The sequence below is a fragment of the Ptychodera flava genome, chromosome 4 (genome assembly GCF_041260155.1).
Source record: "Ptychodera flava strain L36383 chromosome 4, AS_Pfla_20210202, whole genome shotgun sequence".
Classification (NCBI taxonomy): domain Eukaryota; kingdom Metazoa; phylum Hemichordata; class Enteropneusta; family Ptychoderidae; genus Ptychodera; species Ptychodera flava.
The window spans coordinates 30,474,934-30,493,431 of record NC_091931.1 but is presented as its reverse complement, the minus strand read 5'-3'; the positions used below and the strand labels follow the sequence as shown (position 1 = coordinate 30,493,431).

The following is an 18,498-nucleotide window of genomic DNA, read 5'->3' as shown; positions in this document are numbered from 1 at the left end:
ACCCCTAAATTCTTCGATTAAAATGTTGCAAACAGTTTAATTTAAGATTTTCTACTATAAAAGGTTTTCATTTCATTTTTGATGAGGAATTTTTTATTGAATAAAGTAGGTAGGTTGTCATTGTTCGTTTCATTCAGGAGAGAGAGAGAGAGAGAGAGAGAGAGAGAGAGAGAGAGAGAGAGAGAGAGAGAGAGAGAGAGAGAGAGAGAGAGAGAGAGAGAGAGAGAGAGAGAGAGAGAGAGAGAGAGAGAGAGAGAGAGAGAGGCATTACTTGTCACATATTAGTGGATGTAATTCGTAAAAACTGTCGCTCGCCATGGCATCTCTTTCTTTGATAGAGAAAATGAGGAACAATTACGTATACTAGCCACATGAACACGACTTTTTTACCGACATTTTAACAATATGCCTTTCAAAGGGCTTGTTTACATGTAAAGCTTACTTAGAAATACAATGATTGTAAGTGAATTTTAGCTTCTCGGAGACTGTCAGACATCAAAATAATACTTCTAAAAAGCAGATCTTACATATATGTACGTCGTTTGCACACACTCTCAACGATCAGAAGGAAGTTATCGGAAGATGAACTGCAAAACATACTATAAAAATTATCTCAGCTCGCCATTTAGACGATCAGACGCAAGTTACACGCACAAAACCGTCTGAATCGTAAAGTTCGTTGATTGTTGCAGTAGTGCTTTTGCTCAATACGCGATGTTGTGAAGAACGATGCCTTTCCACGTCATCAATTTACCACCGTCATATTGAAACCTAGTCTCGGTTAAATACGTACCGAGGGTATACTCTTGGCCTCATCCAGCCGCCACCCACACAGTTTGTATAGTCTTGGTTATGCAGAAGGCACTCATCCAGCCGCCCCCACCCACTGTCTAGGCACTCATCCAGCCACCCACACCCACTGTCTAGGCTGCAGAATCTCCTAAAATATCTTCTTGACCTGAAAAACAACAACAACAACAACAATTCTTGAAACGTAACATCGTTATCGTCAACATCAGCGATACCTGTGCCATGGAAACGAGTAAAATGATTAATTTGCACATTGTTTGACCAAGTTATTGTATTTTCATGTCTATATTTTTCTACCACAGTCACAGGAACGAATGAAATGAATAAATAAATAAATAAATAAATAATAAACAAGGCACAGTCCTTTCTAAAGTGAGAGCATTGCAGCGTTAAATATGAACTTCAATTCATATGGAAACCTGAACGAATGTTTACGATGTAAACTCCAACTACACCGCACACTTTGTAATCAGCGTGTCTCAGCAAAACTCTCTGCGGTAGAGTGTCGCAAATACTGCCGATTTCTCGCTCTCTTGTATCCGTAACGCTTCGTAAAATAGTGTGAAGAGTTTCGTCGTAGGGACAAGGCAAGCCGGCAGTGTTCCTGATGCTAATGTTGAGAACAATAATTGGCGACAGATGAAAATTTTTCAAAATATTCGTCGGAGAGTGGTTGCGATCAGCGTACTCTTCCCTTCTGAATTTCAATTTGTTCAAGGTATCCTTTAGGGTAACATAGAAATAGGCCCGCTGTAGGACCGGGTGGATGGATAAATATGGTTTGTATACACTTCTCAGTGTTTTGTTTTAACCGTCGTTGTTTGAATTGGGGCAGTAGCTGTAACTTTGGAGGAAAAATTATAATGTTTTATGAAACTGGTAGATTTTTATTCTGCCTAAATTTGTTTAAAAACACAGTATACCCCAATGAACACAACACATTATGTACGCTATGTGAGATGTTTTCTCGACCAATGAATTGTCCGTTCTGACAAGAGTTGTCGAAGTGTCACTACCAAACATTACACCCATATACATCAAAGTTGAACAATACGCATTGCGACATCACTATGGAAGTAGACAAGAACCTACATGTCACAAACAGGAAAAAAATACAATGAGCCCCGCCACAGGCGCCGTGTATACGCGAGATTTAGGCACAATGTGCGACATATAGAACAAGCCGTTAGATAAGTGCCAATATGTGTATACCCGCTCGTGCAGACAGTTATAACAAAATTTGTGTTTTATGGTGTTGATAAGCTTTTTTCCTCCTTACTTTTGCCAACCTAAACAAGACAAGCACAAGAGAATATTTAGCGATCGACGTCGAAAGGATAATCGGCACCCAGGACTGAGCATTGTTGATGCGTACTCTTGTCGCGCTAACGCAAACCCAAGTGCTCTAATGCGGCAGTTCTGAAGCAACATTCTATACGTCTACACGACTCTTATAATCATCTCCGTTTATTAATCATTTAATTAGTTCTAACGTCGATCTTTCCCCGGCTGTCTGACCGCTCCCTGTCTCTTCATTTCGCTTCTATGCTAGTTGAGGGATCCATGTTAGCGCTGGTGAAACACTGTTGTTTCACCACGTGAGCGGCACGTCCAATCAGAACGACGCGTTAGCACGACTGGCACGCTGATATGATATGTTTATTACTTTTTACGCTGATGCCAAGGTTTTCAAAATTTTAGTTTGCTAATTTGGATTTACAGCAGCCTAATAATTATTTCATGGATTTAATGAATACCACCCAAGTATAGAGCATGCGTATTGAATCCTTTCTCTGATCTCGTGTCGTCATTGAAAAGCGAGTAAGTGGCTCCCCACTGCGTCGTTTCTAAAAATAATTAGCCCGAACTTCATGTGGAAAATGATAATTTTACTTTTGGTAAGAAAAGGAAAACTGTATTCACTACAAAGGTGTATGACTTCGAGAATTCGGTCATTAGTTAAAACAAAATGTTCCGCATAAATACACACCGACACTACATTCACATTTTAGAATCTGTCCGATTCTGAATCTTTAATCGCCATTATTTCTGTGTATTTTATGCGAGCGTGTCTCAATCCAACACAGTCGGTTCGTCTACCAGTTCGACCGATGCCACAACATTGGACAGTTGATATATAATAAAATAATGTAAAGAAAAATTCTGTCTACATGTAGTTAGTCAAAGACAGAAGCTTCGCTAGAGATCTGAAAGTTTGACAATAGTCTATGCTGTGCCTATAAACGCGATTTTAACTTGTTACATTTCGCCGATTGCCACCTACGGTCTGATAGATGTGTTACGGTCGTACCTTGAGGAAATGAGTTTGGTATGTCGTGACGCTTTCAATGACAGAAGCTGACACACACAGTTGTCGGTTGTAAGCACCACTTACGACCTTTAATACACGATTATGTTCCATATCCAAATCTCCTTTTTTTCTGTATTTCTCTACAAATTTGTACACTTTCCTAACCTTATATGATTACAATATTATCTAAATTATTCAATGAAGTTTGGGCCATCTAATTGAAATTTCCGTCAGGTGTTGATTGTTCCTCACGGTACAGCAAAATTGCACAATAGAATATCCTGTTCCCGATTTTTCCCGTCTAAGTTTTACTAATAATCAATTCAAGGTGTTCCACTAACCCCTTCTCGCCTTGGCCACTTGAGGGCCACTTGAGGGACACGTTTTCTGCTGTCGGTGGATGAATGATAATGATGACGATGATTGTTATCATTATCGTCATCATCATCATCATCATCATCATCATCATCATCATCATCATCGTCGTCGTCGTCGTCGTCGTCGTCGTCATCGTCATCATCATCATCATCATCATCATCATCATCATCATCATCATCATCATAATCGTTATCATTATCATCATCATCACCATCATCATCGTCGTCGTCGTCGTCGTCATCATCATCACCATCATCATCGTCGTCGTCGTCATCATCATCATCATCATCATCATCATCATCATCATCATCATCATCATCAATATACAATGTATTGGTTTTGCTGTTTTATTGTTAAAGAGTTCTGAAGATCTCGCCAAACTTAAATAGAGGCGTCATGTGGGGTATTCAAAAGTTTGCGAATCAAGAGGCATTGAACATATACTTATTTAGAATGATAAAACAAGACGTTGATGTCGCATTTAACGTTCTGTGCCGTCTTGGATTTCAACAACGCCTACTGGAACTTTGTAGAGTTTGCCTCTGATAAACAATCCTTTTCTGTGTTCCTTTCCCTAATCAGTGCACTCCCTCAAACCAAACCTTGCGGCAGTCCCTTTTCAACAAATGCTAACGCCAAACTAGCGGTTAAAGCAAGCAATGTCTCCTGCAGTAATAGGGTAGTAAGAGTGTAACCCTGTGACACATTTTCAACCCGTCAAAATCTTACAGCTCTTATCTGGCGCACGACTTACGTATGTAAGGCTAGTATCCGACAAAATATGCTTAGACTGCGCGGGAGGAATAATAAAATTCTTCCTCAAATTAGCCGCTTCTACTCATTCAAATTTTGATTTTTTTTGAAATTTCGGCAAAAACACGAGGTCAAAGTAAAATTGAAACACAAATGTTAGACCCCCACCTTGAGACCGTTAATAGACAATACTGCAATTGTTTTACTTAAGGCAGTTTTGGTGTGCATAGCTTTTTACAGTTTTCGTGTTTTCTTCTATGGAAATGCTCAGATTTTGTTCAGCCTGTATATATCTCTGTTATTGTGGACATTTTGTAAATTTTAGACTCCAAGTAGTCAGTAACAATGTAACTAGTGGGAGATTTTGTTCGCCACATCTGTAGTTTTGCCAAAAAAATCCGAGGAACAATATTTTTCCCTCTGGCATTAACTGATAAAACCCGCCCCATTTCGCTGTAACCTTACTCGTTGGTAGAGAATAATTCCCAAAAATATGGCGTAGAATGCCTGTCAAAATTCGCCCATGCAATACTGCTGTTCGTCTATGCAATATTGCAGTTGTCCTACCAATACTGTTGTGCGGAAATGATATGATTCAATTATAAAATCAAATATCCTATGTTGGAATGTTATTATGAAATTCTGATATGATGATATTCTTCAGTCATGTTAGGCAATGATCCACTTACAACATGCGGCACACCAATAACTAGATGATTACACACATTGACCATATACAAGAACACTTCCATTATGTGCAAGCATTTCATCTTGATGTACGCCTCCATGCGAGAACTTGCAATGGTTAATTCAGGCTCTTGTAGCATAAAATGACTACATGATACTGAGTAATGGAGGTGAGTAAATAACTGCTTGATTGCGATCGTGCAATTTGACCATGCGAGTATTAATATAACGTGACATAGGGAGAGTCACATCTAATTTATTTTGTTATTGTTTCTTAAAGAGGTTGTTTTTGAACAATTCCTTGAGCTCAGTATGAACAGAAGCTTGAAACTATCGTGTGACACAACAGCGCTATTTTGAATGAAGCTGGGTGGAAAATTGTGTCTCTGGTACCAAATTTTACACAGATATCCCTGGTTTCTATTCTCGATGTCGAAAGGGAATGGTTATTTCAATTTCGAGGTGCGAACTACGTACCAAAAAAAATCTTGTCTTTCCGAACCTATGCTTGGAAATAGTAGTCACAGCATAGAAGTCAGAACGTAGTCACAGGCTGGAGCATTTTATAACACACCAAAGAGCGTAGATGTAGCAACAATTCCAGAAAAAAACAACACAAATCACAAATAGCGGTAGTTTTCCCGGACAAATGAAACGTTTTCAAAGGTCAGGTCGAAGGCGTAGATAATTGAAATGGAAGCGAAAACAACCTCTCGAGCTTGTTTGATATTCAGCCAGTGCCGTTGATGGCGCACGCCAACGCATATGATAGACGGCATTACTTGTGTATATAATTTAGATCCACGTGCTAATACGAGTTATGTAAAGGCGTGATGATTGTTCAACTACGACGTATTACATTTTATTTCATGGTTGTATTTCGTATTTTTGTCATGCAAAGATTTCTATATGACATGCAGACTACTGCACTGAGGGGTTCTGATCCTTGTTCATCCGTATCTCAAATAACCTGAATCGTACAATGCTAAGTTTGTATGTGTGTAAGAATTTTCTCGTCGAATATATCAGCGTTTAGGTATCCCTTCTCGGTTATTCTCTGCTGCCGACTCCCTGCCGAGAGTAATTTATTACTGGTAGGGGTATGTTCTATGCAGACCTTGAGTAAGATTATGCAGTAGCAACAAAACGAGGAGAATTCACAACAAAACCAGATAACCATATTACAGTTGATTGAGCGAAGAATGGCTGTCCGTTTCTAAGATTATCACGGGTATTAAAGGTCAGAAAATTACGACTTGCTCGATCATCTAGTTGGTTCAAAGTTGATAGTCCGGATTGCACCTGTGGCTTTCAAAGGGTGTGCATCGTGCGGACCGAGCTCCTGAACTCGACAGAGAATATCATTTTCCTTCTGTGAGTTTCGACTTCTTCTAACAAATTTGTTACCAACTGAGTGCAGTGTGTAGGATGGGAGTCACGCTTAGTGCCTGGCGTTGTCGTATTGGTGGTTTTCTACAACCAATTTCTTGGAAAATGGTAGATTTACCGTCCGAATACAACCCACACAGCAAATGGTCACGAGCAATGGTATTCAGCTATCGATTAGCATGCACGCTAATAATAGCCACGACCGTTCTGCTCTTCGGCACAGTTCTCACTGACGGTATGGTACCATGTACTGGCTATAACGGACGCGGACGGAATGAAATGAACGGTAATAATGAACTATTATTGGACTTCAGCCTAATAACTTGTGCCACACGCATAGCTTATGAAAATTGGGTCTGTCGCTATGAATGTGATGTGAACAAGTACTGTCTTGGTATGTCACGGATATGTCATCGTGCTGATTTATTAATTCTGAGTGGTGATGTAGAATTAAACCCGGGACCAAACCAACCCCAAGTTCATGCAACCAAACAACCAAAAATAACGGAGAGTGTAAGTGTTGGGTTTAAAGAACTACGTAACCGTTCGGTCTCCATAGAGAATGTGACTTCTGAGGCAGGTAAAGCTGGCGATAAAAACTATACAATGAAAGACATAATGGAAGAACTAGGTGCTGTAAAATCATCAATTACCACCGAAATTAAATGTCTCTCAGATGAAATTCATAGCAAGATAGGCAGGACTGGAACGGAAATGACAGACGTGAGACTAGAATTACAGCAAGAACGTGAAAAGGTGAAATTGCTGCAAATGGAAAACGCCCAATTGCGTGAACGTATCACAAAAGTAGAGACTGAGTCTGACTACGTCTCATCACAACTAAAACGTAACAACATTGTAGTTCACGGAATTGAGGAAGCCGAAAATGGTCATGAAACCTGGGCAGAAAGTGAAGAGAAAGTGGAAACCCTGTTGAAGGATGAACTTGAAATTGACACTGTGGAATTCGAACGAGCACATCGCCTAAGTTAACACCCGCTTCAGACCACGGCCAATAATAGCGAAGTGTGTGAGCTTCAAAGACAAGGAACAGGTGCTATCTGCAGCGGCAAAATAGAAAGACACTAATACTCAGTATCGTATCCGCGAAGACTTTACAACAAGAGTCCGCAACATCAGAAAGAATCTATCCAAGTTTTTAAGACAAGCACGCGAGCAAAATAAACGATGTAGATTATCATATGATAAGATTGTTATGGAAGGCAAAACATATACCTACGACGCATTGAATGACGATATCAAACCTGTTCGGAGGCCTAGATAGAGGTCAGGCAAGGCCCAAAATTGGCGCAAGGTATGACACATATGCATGATAATAACTCTCTAGGTGTTTTAACATACTTTCACTAAATGTCAGAGGTCTCAAAAACAAATTACATGCCAATGATTTTCAATCTTTTATTTCAAGTTATGACATTCTGGGATTTCTTGAAACTTGGCTCGGAATCGAAGAGTTTCCAAATATAGCTGGTTATACAGGTTTCAATATGCCCAGACCGAAACGTTGTAAACGTGGACGTAACTCAGGCGGAGTTGCTGTTTACATTCGTAATGAAATTGCACAGGGTGTTACTCAATTGCATTGTCAATGCCAAGATGTTATTGTTTTACTTTTTCATAATGATTTCTTTCACTTCAAACCCGCTAAAGATGTAATTTATTTCTGTGTTTATATCCCACCTGAGTACTCCACAACATACAAGGTGCTACCTGAGCAAAACGGCATTGTACTCTTAGAAGACTGTATAGCGGATATTTTGAAAGATTATTCAGACGTAAATATAATTTTAACCGGAGACTTTAATGCGAGGACGTCATCAGAAAATGATTTTATACTAGATGACTCTGTTGATTACCTGCCACTAGATTTATACAGTTCTGATACACTGACGCTACCTCGTAAATCAAAAGATAAGGTTGTATCAAACTATGGTAAATCCCTCTTATCTCTGTGTAAAACATTTGATGTTCATATTTTAAATGGACGTAAAGAACCGGATATTCAAACCAGTTTACATGGATTACAAATAATGGTTATAGCGTTGTGGATTACACTATAATTTCAGCGATCTTGTAACATCTGTGATATCCTTTATAGTACTTGAAAAAGACTTTTCTGATCATTTACCTATTGTTTCTAAGATTGAACTGCAATCAGATGTATTTGATTTCCCGAACTTTCCCCAAAATGATAGGAATAGTAAACAGGGGATAGTCAAATTCAAGTGGAAGCCAGAACTGAAGGATGCCTTTATTAATCGGGTCAGAGCCTCTGAGATACCTTGTTAGGTCTGCAATCGATAGAGCAGATATTAATGATACTATTAAGTATATTTGTGAAATTTTTCATCATGCTGGTGAAGACATGAAAATTAGTTCTAAACAATGTATAAAGCATTGCACTCATGTACCTTGGTTTGATATGGAATGCCAACAATTGAAGTCTGCCAAAAATAAGGATTTGCGTAGGTTCCGTATACTGAATAGAGAAAGTGATTTTCAGGATTATAAAGTAAGCAGAAACAAATTTAAATCTGTATGTAAAGAGAAGAAAAAGGCATACCAAGATGAATTGAAACAAAATTATTGAGTGATGTCAAACTAATGATTCGATGTGGGCGAGATTTAGGCAACTGAAGAGCAAATGTATGGGCCTTGACATTCCGACTGACAAATGGTTTGAGTATTTTCAAAATCTTTTCCACTCTATCCCAACTGACACCGAGAACCAAAACCCGACCATTGATGATACAGATAGTGAAAACTACCCAACCCTAAATAATGCCATCACTGAACAAGAAATTCGTAACGCTATACAGAAACTTAAATCTGGTAAAGCCCCAGGTGCAGATGGTCTGTTGGCTGAATTTTTCAAAGTCTCTGATGACATTCTTCTACCATATCTCGTTCAACTTTTCAATTTAATTTTTGATTCTGGCTGCTTTCCAGAAGGCTGGTCGTTGGGGTAATAGTTCCTTTTCACAAAGCAGGGGATACAAATATGTGAATAACTATAGAGGCATTACGCTGTTAAGTAATTTTAGTAAACCTTTTGCTATTGTTCACTAAATGGGGTGAGATTGAAGGAAAACTTTCTGAATGTCAAACTGGTTTTAAGAAAAATTTCTCTACTATCCACAACATTTTTGCCCTGTACTCTATTATACAGAAATACTTAAGCAGGCGTAGGGGAAGATTCTATTGTTTTTGTCGATTTTGCGAAAGCGTTTGATACTATCAACCATACGCTTCTATTCATGTCACTTTTGCAGAGTGGTGTACAGGGAAAAATGTTAACTATTCTTAAAAGCATGTATAAGGATGTAAAGTCTTGTGTTCGAGTAGGCCGTCATCATACAGACAACTTTGATTGTAAAATGGGAGTAAGACAGGGCTGCATTCTAAGTCCGTTTTTATTTGCTATATTTATAAATGAACTGCAGACTATGGTTGAAAACGCAGGGTATATGGGAATTCAGATAACACAAGAATTGAAAGATGTTTTTCTTTTATTGTATGCAGATATACTGTACTAGGCTTGCAGAGACTTTTGAATGTCCTTAGTCTTTTTGCGGATAAATGTAAAATGACTGTGAATCTCTCCAAAACAAAAATCATCGCTTTCAGAAATGGCGGTAAACTTAAGAAAATAGAACAGTGGTTTTACAAGGGAGTGAAAGTTGAAGTTGTATCTTTTTATAAATATTTAGGAATTGTATTCTCGAGTCGTAATGTTTGGTATAAGGTACACAAACTCTTGCAGACCAAGCAAAGAAGGCTATTTTTACTGTTAACCGTTTCACTAGGAAATTTGGAGAACTGCCCTGTAACCTGTATTTTAAAGTATTTGATGTTATGATCCTTCCAATTTTGTTATATGGCTCAGAAGTTTGGGGATATCAAATGTACACCTGTATAGAGAGAGTTCATTATAATTACTGTAAACGTTATTTGGGTGTAAAAAGGAGTACTCCCAATGTTGCTGTGATTGCTGAGCTTGGGAGAATGCCAGTCTTTATTTCTACATTTACTCGTTGTATAAAATGGTGGTTAAAACTTCTGACCATGCCAGATAGTCGCATTGCAAAACATTCATACTTGATGTTACTAAGAGAAGATGATAGAGTAAAATAAACTGGGTAACGCATATTAGAGAAATGCTGAACAGATATGGTTTTGGTCATGCATGGATCAACCAAGGTGTTGGAAACGAGCGTTATTTTATTTTTACTTTTACACAAAGAATGAAAGATAGCTGGCAACAAGAATGGTGGGGGGAAATGTCCAGCATGAGCCGATTGAATTTACTTTGTCAGATTAAGTTTCGTCCGAATTTTGAAAGTTCTATATCAGCTGTCACAGTAAATAAATACCGTAAAGCATTGTCACAGATACGATGTTCCAGTCACCAGCTTGCTATTGAATCAGGTCGTAGTAGGGGTCTCGATCGCACAGAGCGACTCTGCGAAATTTGTCATGAAGGTCTTGTTGAGGACGAATTTCATTTCTTTTCGAATGTCCACTCTTTCAAAATTTGAGAGAGAAGTTTTTGCCATGTTGGCGAATGAAAATCGAAGACAACAAACTCTCATACGGCTTTTTACTACTAAAGATAGCAAAATTCTTTGTAATTTAGGGAAGTTTATTTATGAAGCATTGAACTAAGGAAAGAAGCTATGGAAGTGTAAGATCAATACTTTTCTTTTCCTCTTTTCCTTACATTGTAATACATTTATTTGGTGTAATCATGATATGTGATATTTCTTTGTCATATATTCCAAGCAATGGCCGGTGGCCTGTAAGCTAATAAAGATAATAATATTTAAAAAAAAAAGTTGATAGTCCGGTCTCTCACTTCATTTGTCCAAAGTTCCCAAATGTCATATTGGTCATCATTTGTAAAAGTTGACGAATATCGATGCTTGTAAATTATCGCGTTATCCTTATTAAAATCGCTATTTATAAAGACATCCGTAAAAGCACAATGCTACGTCACATTCCATTGATAAAAGAGTATAGTCGGGATACTATTTACCGATTTTTCAGGGCAAGTTTCATTATTTTTGTTCAAAAGTGCAAGTACGTTTTTTCTTGCTCTTCCTAAATTATGCTGAAATACAAAGATATTGCCATTCAAACGAACAACATCGTGTGTTTGCTTCTGTTTTCAAATAAATTCCAGTCCAAACCAACATTTAAATATTAACAATAACATCGGACATAACATACGCAGACTGCGTTGACAATTTAACTACTTTGCATATCGACATGATTTTTGGAGTAGAACAGGAAACTTTGTTTTGTTTTGTTTTTAGAAACAGGACGGAATACCAGCAGGAAAGTGCATCAACAGTTACAGCTTGTGGAGCTTTCATAGAACGAAAACACATTGTTGCGATATAAGAAACGATATAAGGAAATGCTGTATACAAGCAGTGGATTTTAGATAACATAAACTTAGACCTTTGATAAGATCATCATTGATTGTCGAATTCTGTGAACTCCACATCCAACAAGGGCAAATAGTCGGTTTGGAGGCACTTGAACTCGGAGCTGTGAAATAAGAGTGCAGAATTTCACGTATTTACCATCACGCGTACGGTGAATTTGATAAAATTTTCTCGAGGGAATATGGACCGGATATATGTGTAATTCCTCTTTTGTAGGTTGCTATTCATTGAATCGTTTAATCGTTTGGGAATGAATGGCTTTGAAAAAGATGAATGTCTCCGCTCGCCAAATTGGTACTTTTCCAACAAATCGAAATGGTTTTGACCGCTCGAGAGCAAACTGATAGTGTCCGAAATAGTGTTTTTGAGAGAGAGAGAGAGAGAGAGAGAGAGAGAGAGAGAGAGAAGAGAGAGAGAGAGAGAGAGAGAGAGAGAGAGAGAGAGAGAGAGAGAGAGAAAGAGAGAGAGAGAGAGAGTTTACCTATAATTTTCGTGATATTTTCCAACGCCCTGATCTAAGCAAAGGATGAAACTAAAATGTGGTGATCCGTTGAAAGAGTAGCATCATCGACAGAAATGTCTTTATTGTAGTGGAACGGTCACCGCAAACGATAGTAACGATGCCGATTATGTAATGCGATTTATTATACGGCGTAAGCAATCATGCAATCTCGAATATCATTGAGTTCATACATCACAATAACAAGCAAAGTAACTGTAACTCTGTCCATGGAGTATCGTTCACAGACAAATAAAGGTAAGTATGTGCTGAAAGCATTATCTTTAAAAGCTAACGAGTCCTCGTGTTAAGCTTGTGGGGAAAATCAAATGGTGCTCTGCTGGTAGTTTTGAGTAAAGGTAGGCCTGACCGTAACATATAGAAAAAGTTTCTGGGCCAATTTATAATAATGAAAATCAAGTATTGTGGAGGTGAATAACATGACTTTATTAACCACACAGGTGAAAACACGATTAAGAATTGTACGGAAGGTGGAGAATGTCAAGAAAACCAGATATGAGTGATAGTTTTCACATCAAACATTAAATCTAATATTTTGACTACGTCACGTGCACATACGAAAAAAAATTCAAAAGAGAATTTCAACAAACAAAAGTTCGTAAACACTGCTCTCAAACCGTGATTTAGATTCTTGACGAAACCGTCTGGGAGGATCAAACTTCTGAGAGATTAATGGGCATGCTTTGATGAGTTTCTTTCGAGTCATTCTCTCCTAGTATTGTAGAACCACTAATACGGTATTCTGTGTTTCTTGCCTTGTATACATTTGTGTCCCTGTTAATCTCTTCATTCGCTTCAATTGGTTGATCCTGATTTACGTAAGGGGACAGTTTCTTCAGTGCTATATCTGTCATTCCCTTAAATGATGGCACCATCCCCTCGAGCATTCCCAGTGGCTTCATCTGATGGCCCAGAGTGGGATGACTCCAGGCGCCCTCCTCTGCCGTTTCCGGTGTCATCGGTTTGATCCGATGGCTCAGAACGAGGCGCCCCTCCTCTCCACTGCCTGCCATTTGCATTCACTCTGGCACCACCATTTCTGATAGGTTGATCGGTTTCTTCTGATAAACTCGAGTAACTTGGCCGTCTTCTGCCCTCTGTGTTACTTGCTTGACGTTGGCCTTCTTTTCCCTTCTGGCGATTCCCCCTCATCCTGCCCCCGCGCATCTCTCTCGATATTTCCGCTTCGGCAGTTCCATTTGTTTCTTCTGGTGGTTCAGAATAGTAGTGTCTCGCTCTCCAACGCCTGCCAATTGCTCTCGATCTATTGCCAGGTTTCCCCATCCGTCCATCAGTGACAGAAGGTTTATTGGTTTCTTCTGACGGTCGAGAATCATTGGGCCTTATTCTACCTTCTCTATCATTTTCTCTCATTCTGGTACCAAGTTTCCCCATATTTTCATCAGCAAGGGAGGTTTCGCTGATTTCCTCTGATGGACTGGGACGAGTTGGCTCTCCACTCCGCCATCTGCCATTTTCCCTTATCCTGTCACCATGCTTACCTGTTTCCTCTGATGATCGAGCATGATTTGGTGGTCTTCTCAAAGGTCTGTCATATCCCCTTGTTCTATCACCACCATTTCCAAGAAATTCATTAGTGACAGATGGTTCGGTGGTTTCTTTTGAAGGGTCAAAATGAGATGACTCTCCTCTCAAGTCGCTGCCATTTTCAGCTACTTGGTCATTAAGTTCTCCCATCCATTCTTCTGGTGTCCACGAATGGTCTGGTCCGGGTGTTCTTTGTCCGCCACCACGTCCCCTCTCTTGCCTTCTACCGTTCAAAAGTTGCCACCTTTGCCAATTGAGGACTCTTTCACCTCTTTCTTTAGGCCCTTCTTTTGACCTTAGTCTACCGCTCCTTCCACGTTGTTCTTTGCCTTCTCTGACATTGCTATCTTCAGTTGTTTCGTCTGAGGACTCACGATTAAGTCTGCCTTGATGGCCTTCTCTTCGGCGCTGCACATCCTTTTCCTGTGACAGTCTGGAAGGATTGAGCTGTGATCTCCCTTCAGCTTCCAAACTGTCATTTTTGGTCTCGTTATGGTGATATATTTCTTCTGAATGCCATTCAGGCCTGGACATTGCCTCTGACGATGGCAAGGATCCTTCTGCTCCCACAGCGTGTTCAGTGGCGCGTTCCTCTTCAACGGCAACTTTTCCTGGTTCATGCTGAAAGTCCCCAATACTATCACCTACCGCTGTCACTGCTCGATACGGATTGAGCCGAAGTGCAAAGCTCTCGTCCTCTCTTCTCTGTTTGCCGGGTAAACCGAGAGAGTTTGCGGTTAAGATGACCTTGCATATTAGTAGTGACAATTGAAGGTTCATCTCGGGATTCTGTCAGACAAATAAACACAATACTGCCATTATAGAAAGGTTGCCATATATTAAAATATTCCTTACATATAGTTTAGCTTGGTGGGCTGCTTTTGTCGCCCGTCATTCCCCAATGGTTGCTGTCTTGAGACTGATATTACAGGAACGCATGTTTTACTGTCACTCGGGATGTTGTTAACATTGTTTATCACATGCACAAGCCAAGTTTGTCGTCTCCGAACAAAAAATACGGGATTTATTCTCTGGTCGTTCTACGTCACGACAACCCGCGTCTATGTCATCAATTTTGGTGCGTCGGACCTTTTTTTGTCGATCTTCGGTGTGCTCGTAAATATGTAAACAAACAACATGGCGGCCGATGTTTCTCCCACGATCAAAAGTCATGTAATGAAATCGATATTTTCACAGACTACGACATTAATAATCCGAACAATGTAAACACAAGAGCGTACCGCCTGTATATTCCGAAGGAATTACGTGAATAATTTGCGGAAACAACGAACTCGAAGCTGGTCGCGTATACCGTGGGTTCCGTACGCATTGCAAAACACTGGTCAGGTGCGACGTTTACAGTGTTCGCGCCGTCGAGATTCAGTCGATATTTGTTCCCGAAAAATAGCGTATCTTCGTCTGTGATAAATTTCTAGGACTATGCTATCTTTGAAATAGAGTATAACTTTGCGGAAGGTAGCCTACGTGTAGACCGAGAGCTGTCATTTGCTCCACACACGAACGAACGTGAGCGCTAACGCACACTGGGGACGACTGGAAATGATTGACAACTTGTGCACCGCGTACTGATATTATTCCTAAAGTAGTTCAAAAGTTTAAACGCGGAATCGTCATGGAAAACTTATTTTATTTTGCAAAAAATAACGAATTCTTGGCTTGTGCATGTGATAAGTATATTATTCCCTAATATTTTTCTTCGTTCAGCTCGGAAAATACTCGTGACGTAATGAGCGTGTCACCACTCGTCTTCGACTCGTGGTGACACGGTCATTACGTCACTCGTATTTTCCTTCGCTGAACGAAGAAAAATATTAGGGAATAATATCTAATAATTGATATAACTCCTCGTTTTCTCTATGACGGATAGCCCGTGCATGTCAGTTATCATTAGAAGCAAGGAAATGATTCCGCGTTTGCTTGAATACAAATTTGATGTGCCACATGTTCTTGTAATACATCAACAATGCGGAATTCTCAAGAATACAATATCTCAACCACAGTGTCTAAGACATGTGCGTAAATGTTACCTCAACTGAACTGTGTTGTCTCGCTATCGACAGTCTTATTGATCCCAATGATTTTTTAAGCAGTTATTCTGAATTTTTTTATGTCATTTAGCTAAACTTATATACTTGTTAATGTAAAACGTGATTTAAGATTTGGCGGCGGTGATTGGTGAGATAGACGCGCGTTGCAAGATGGGCAACGGTGCAAGAGAGAGAGAGAGAGAGAGAGAGAGAGAGAGAAAGAGAGAGAGAGAGAGAGAGAGAGAGAGAGAGAGAGAGAGAGAGAGAGAGAGAGAGAGAGAGAGATTGCGTTGACTCGATAATATTCTGAAATGTTTTGTTTTGCATTGTGAAGATCTCCGTGAGAACATGCAAAGTGTCGCGACACAGAATTCACAGAGTTATCTTGTCATCTTGCCATTGTTTCCACGGCGATCATAAACACAATAATTAGTTCATTACAACTATATGAAGGAAGTGGTGATTCTGAAGATGACAAACTCCCCAAGAGAGAAGAAAGGAAGCTGTACAACTTCAAATCCAGTACTCTTAACACACCTCTCCATGGCACACCTTTATGGACGTAAGTCCACTGTATATAACCTTGGCCTAAATACCTATCAACACCGTTAACATAATCAGACAGCAGAATATTATAGAAGTGGACTAGATACCACCATATCAAGTGATTTAGAAACAAATCTGAGGCGTAAATTCTGTACTTGAAGTACAGTAACAGATAATTCGGAAGCAGTCGTGTCGCAGAAACTGTCGTTGAACAACAGAACGAAAGAACGCGCGTACCGAAAGCAAGACTTTAAGGTTGCGACTACAGGGAAAAATTACCTGTAAGTTTCTTTTATGATTTATGTGTCTTTTATTTGTCTTTTGCACTTTCATAAAGGAAAGAATGACCAATGCCAATTGAGCCTTGAAGTTTTCTTGTCTTCCAGTCGTCATTTACTGAATAATTAAATAGTTGAATAGTTGTACAGTACTTGATCTCCAGGAATGTTGATACAACCAATTCTTATATAAGATTTCGATTTTCCTCACAGCAAACAGAACTTGTGAAAGAAACTTGACGCAGGTATTCTCGAAACTTTTTCTCATCGGATGCGGCATATTTGAGGCATAGAATTCCAATTTACAAGTGTTATTTTAGCTTGAAATTTGTGAAGAAAGCACGTCCTCTCGCAATCTTAAAAAAAACACCCCCGTGTAGCCTCTTGGCACTGTTTTAGTGGTCAGCTATGGGGTTTCACAAGGTACGCTGAAAGGTCCAGTTGACAACTGCAGGATGTTTCCCGTCAACCGCAGGTTTTTAGTGATCCACGGAGTGGTTTCAACCTCCAATATATACCCCTGTATACTGCCAGTTTTGTCCCAATACAATGAACTTTGATGGCGCAATTACATGCATCACGAAACATATTCTATAATTTTTCTTTGTACTTTGTAATTGTCTAAATCGCACTTTCCCACAATTCTGGAGCGTAATTTGCATTTTGCTGTTCTTTCGCACTTTACGCTAGTTAACCTTACTTATATATCCTGAATAGTTGAAAATAAATGAAGAAACGAACAAAAAAAATCTCCTCGCTCAAAAATCCGCCAGTGCACTGTGACAAAATTAGTTGTGCAATACTGTTACTTTTGAAATTTATGATCACTGAACTTGAAGTTACAAGACATCAGCTTTATTTCACTAACAAATTGAACAACCTGATAAAACTTTCACATAAAAAAGCGAATAAATGATGCCATATAAATGGTGTCAGTAAAGATCAATGCCAGAAACAGCGATAGAGAACTGTAGCTCTTAGCATAGAGATGGCGATAAACTTGCAAAGAACGTTGTGTGCAGTATTTCGATTACTTTTTACAGTACAGGCCTACCGAATCAAGCGAACCCTTATAGTGAGATAAAGTACCAAAACAGCTATTTCAAATTTATCAAGGTCAGAGCATCCAAAAATCAACACCAAATATGTGTTCCAATGATGTAAAATTGTACATGGAAGCCCGTTTTTGAGTAGAAGAATCTTACCGGTTAACTGCCAGTCTTGCAGTCGTATCTCTTCGATAAGATGTGCTGCGATGCTGCTCCGCCTGTTCGAGGAGTGGTGCGGTTCTAGTCTATGTATATGTTTTAGCCACCACTTTTATACTCTATCGGTTACAAAGAAGAACAACTACCATGGGACCATTGTCTTCGCAATTACCATTGCATCATTGTATACACAAAGAAATTTTAAGTCTCCCGACGGCTATGCGAAATACTAATTGTACACAAGCGTCGTTTGGACCAGAACACTGATGATTGTAACTTAGAAGTATGGGTCGAATTTCACAAATGAATACTAGATACAAATGCCGTTAATTCCTCGCCTTGGGTACTTTCTCACAGCAGTTCCTACCATAAGTCTATAAGTGTTCTTTGACTGAAGGCAGTTTGAAAGAAATGGCGAAATTAAAACAAAGAAGAATGTAAATATCCATATTTCTTCGCCTTTTATTGCAATGCAATCCCACAACAGTCCTTTTCAATATTCATGGACGCTTGTTTCGAAAACTTGAAGGGTAATGAAGAGTAAAATAAAG

The 18,498-nt window shown here is 39.3% G+C and overlaps 1 protein-coding gene across 1 annotated transcript; it reads right to left on the bottom strand.

Annotated features, from left to right (window-relative positions):
* Positions 1-12,346: 12,346 nt before the first annotated feature.
* LOC139130493 (uncharacterized) lies at positions 12,347-18,023 on the bottom strand. Its single transcript, XM_070696271.1, has 2 exons — positions 17,945-18,023; positions 12,347-14,656 (listed from the first exon to the last, which is right to left on the bottom strand). Exon 2 carries the CDS (start codon positions 14,645-14,647, stop codon positions 13,178-13,180), a length of 1,470 nt encoding a protein of 489 aa, XP_070552372.1. The 5' UTR covers positions 14,648-14,656; positions 17,945-18,023; the 3' UTR covers positions 12,347-13,177.
* Between the last annotated feature and the right edge of the window lie 475 nt (positions 18,024-18,498).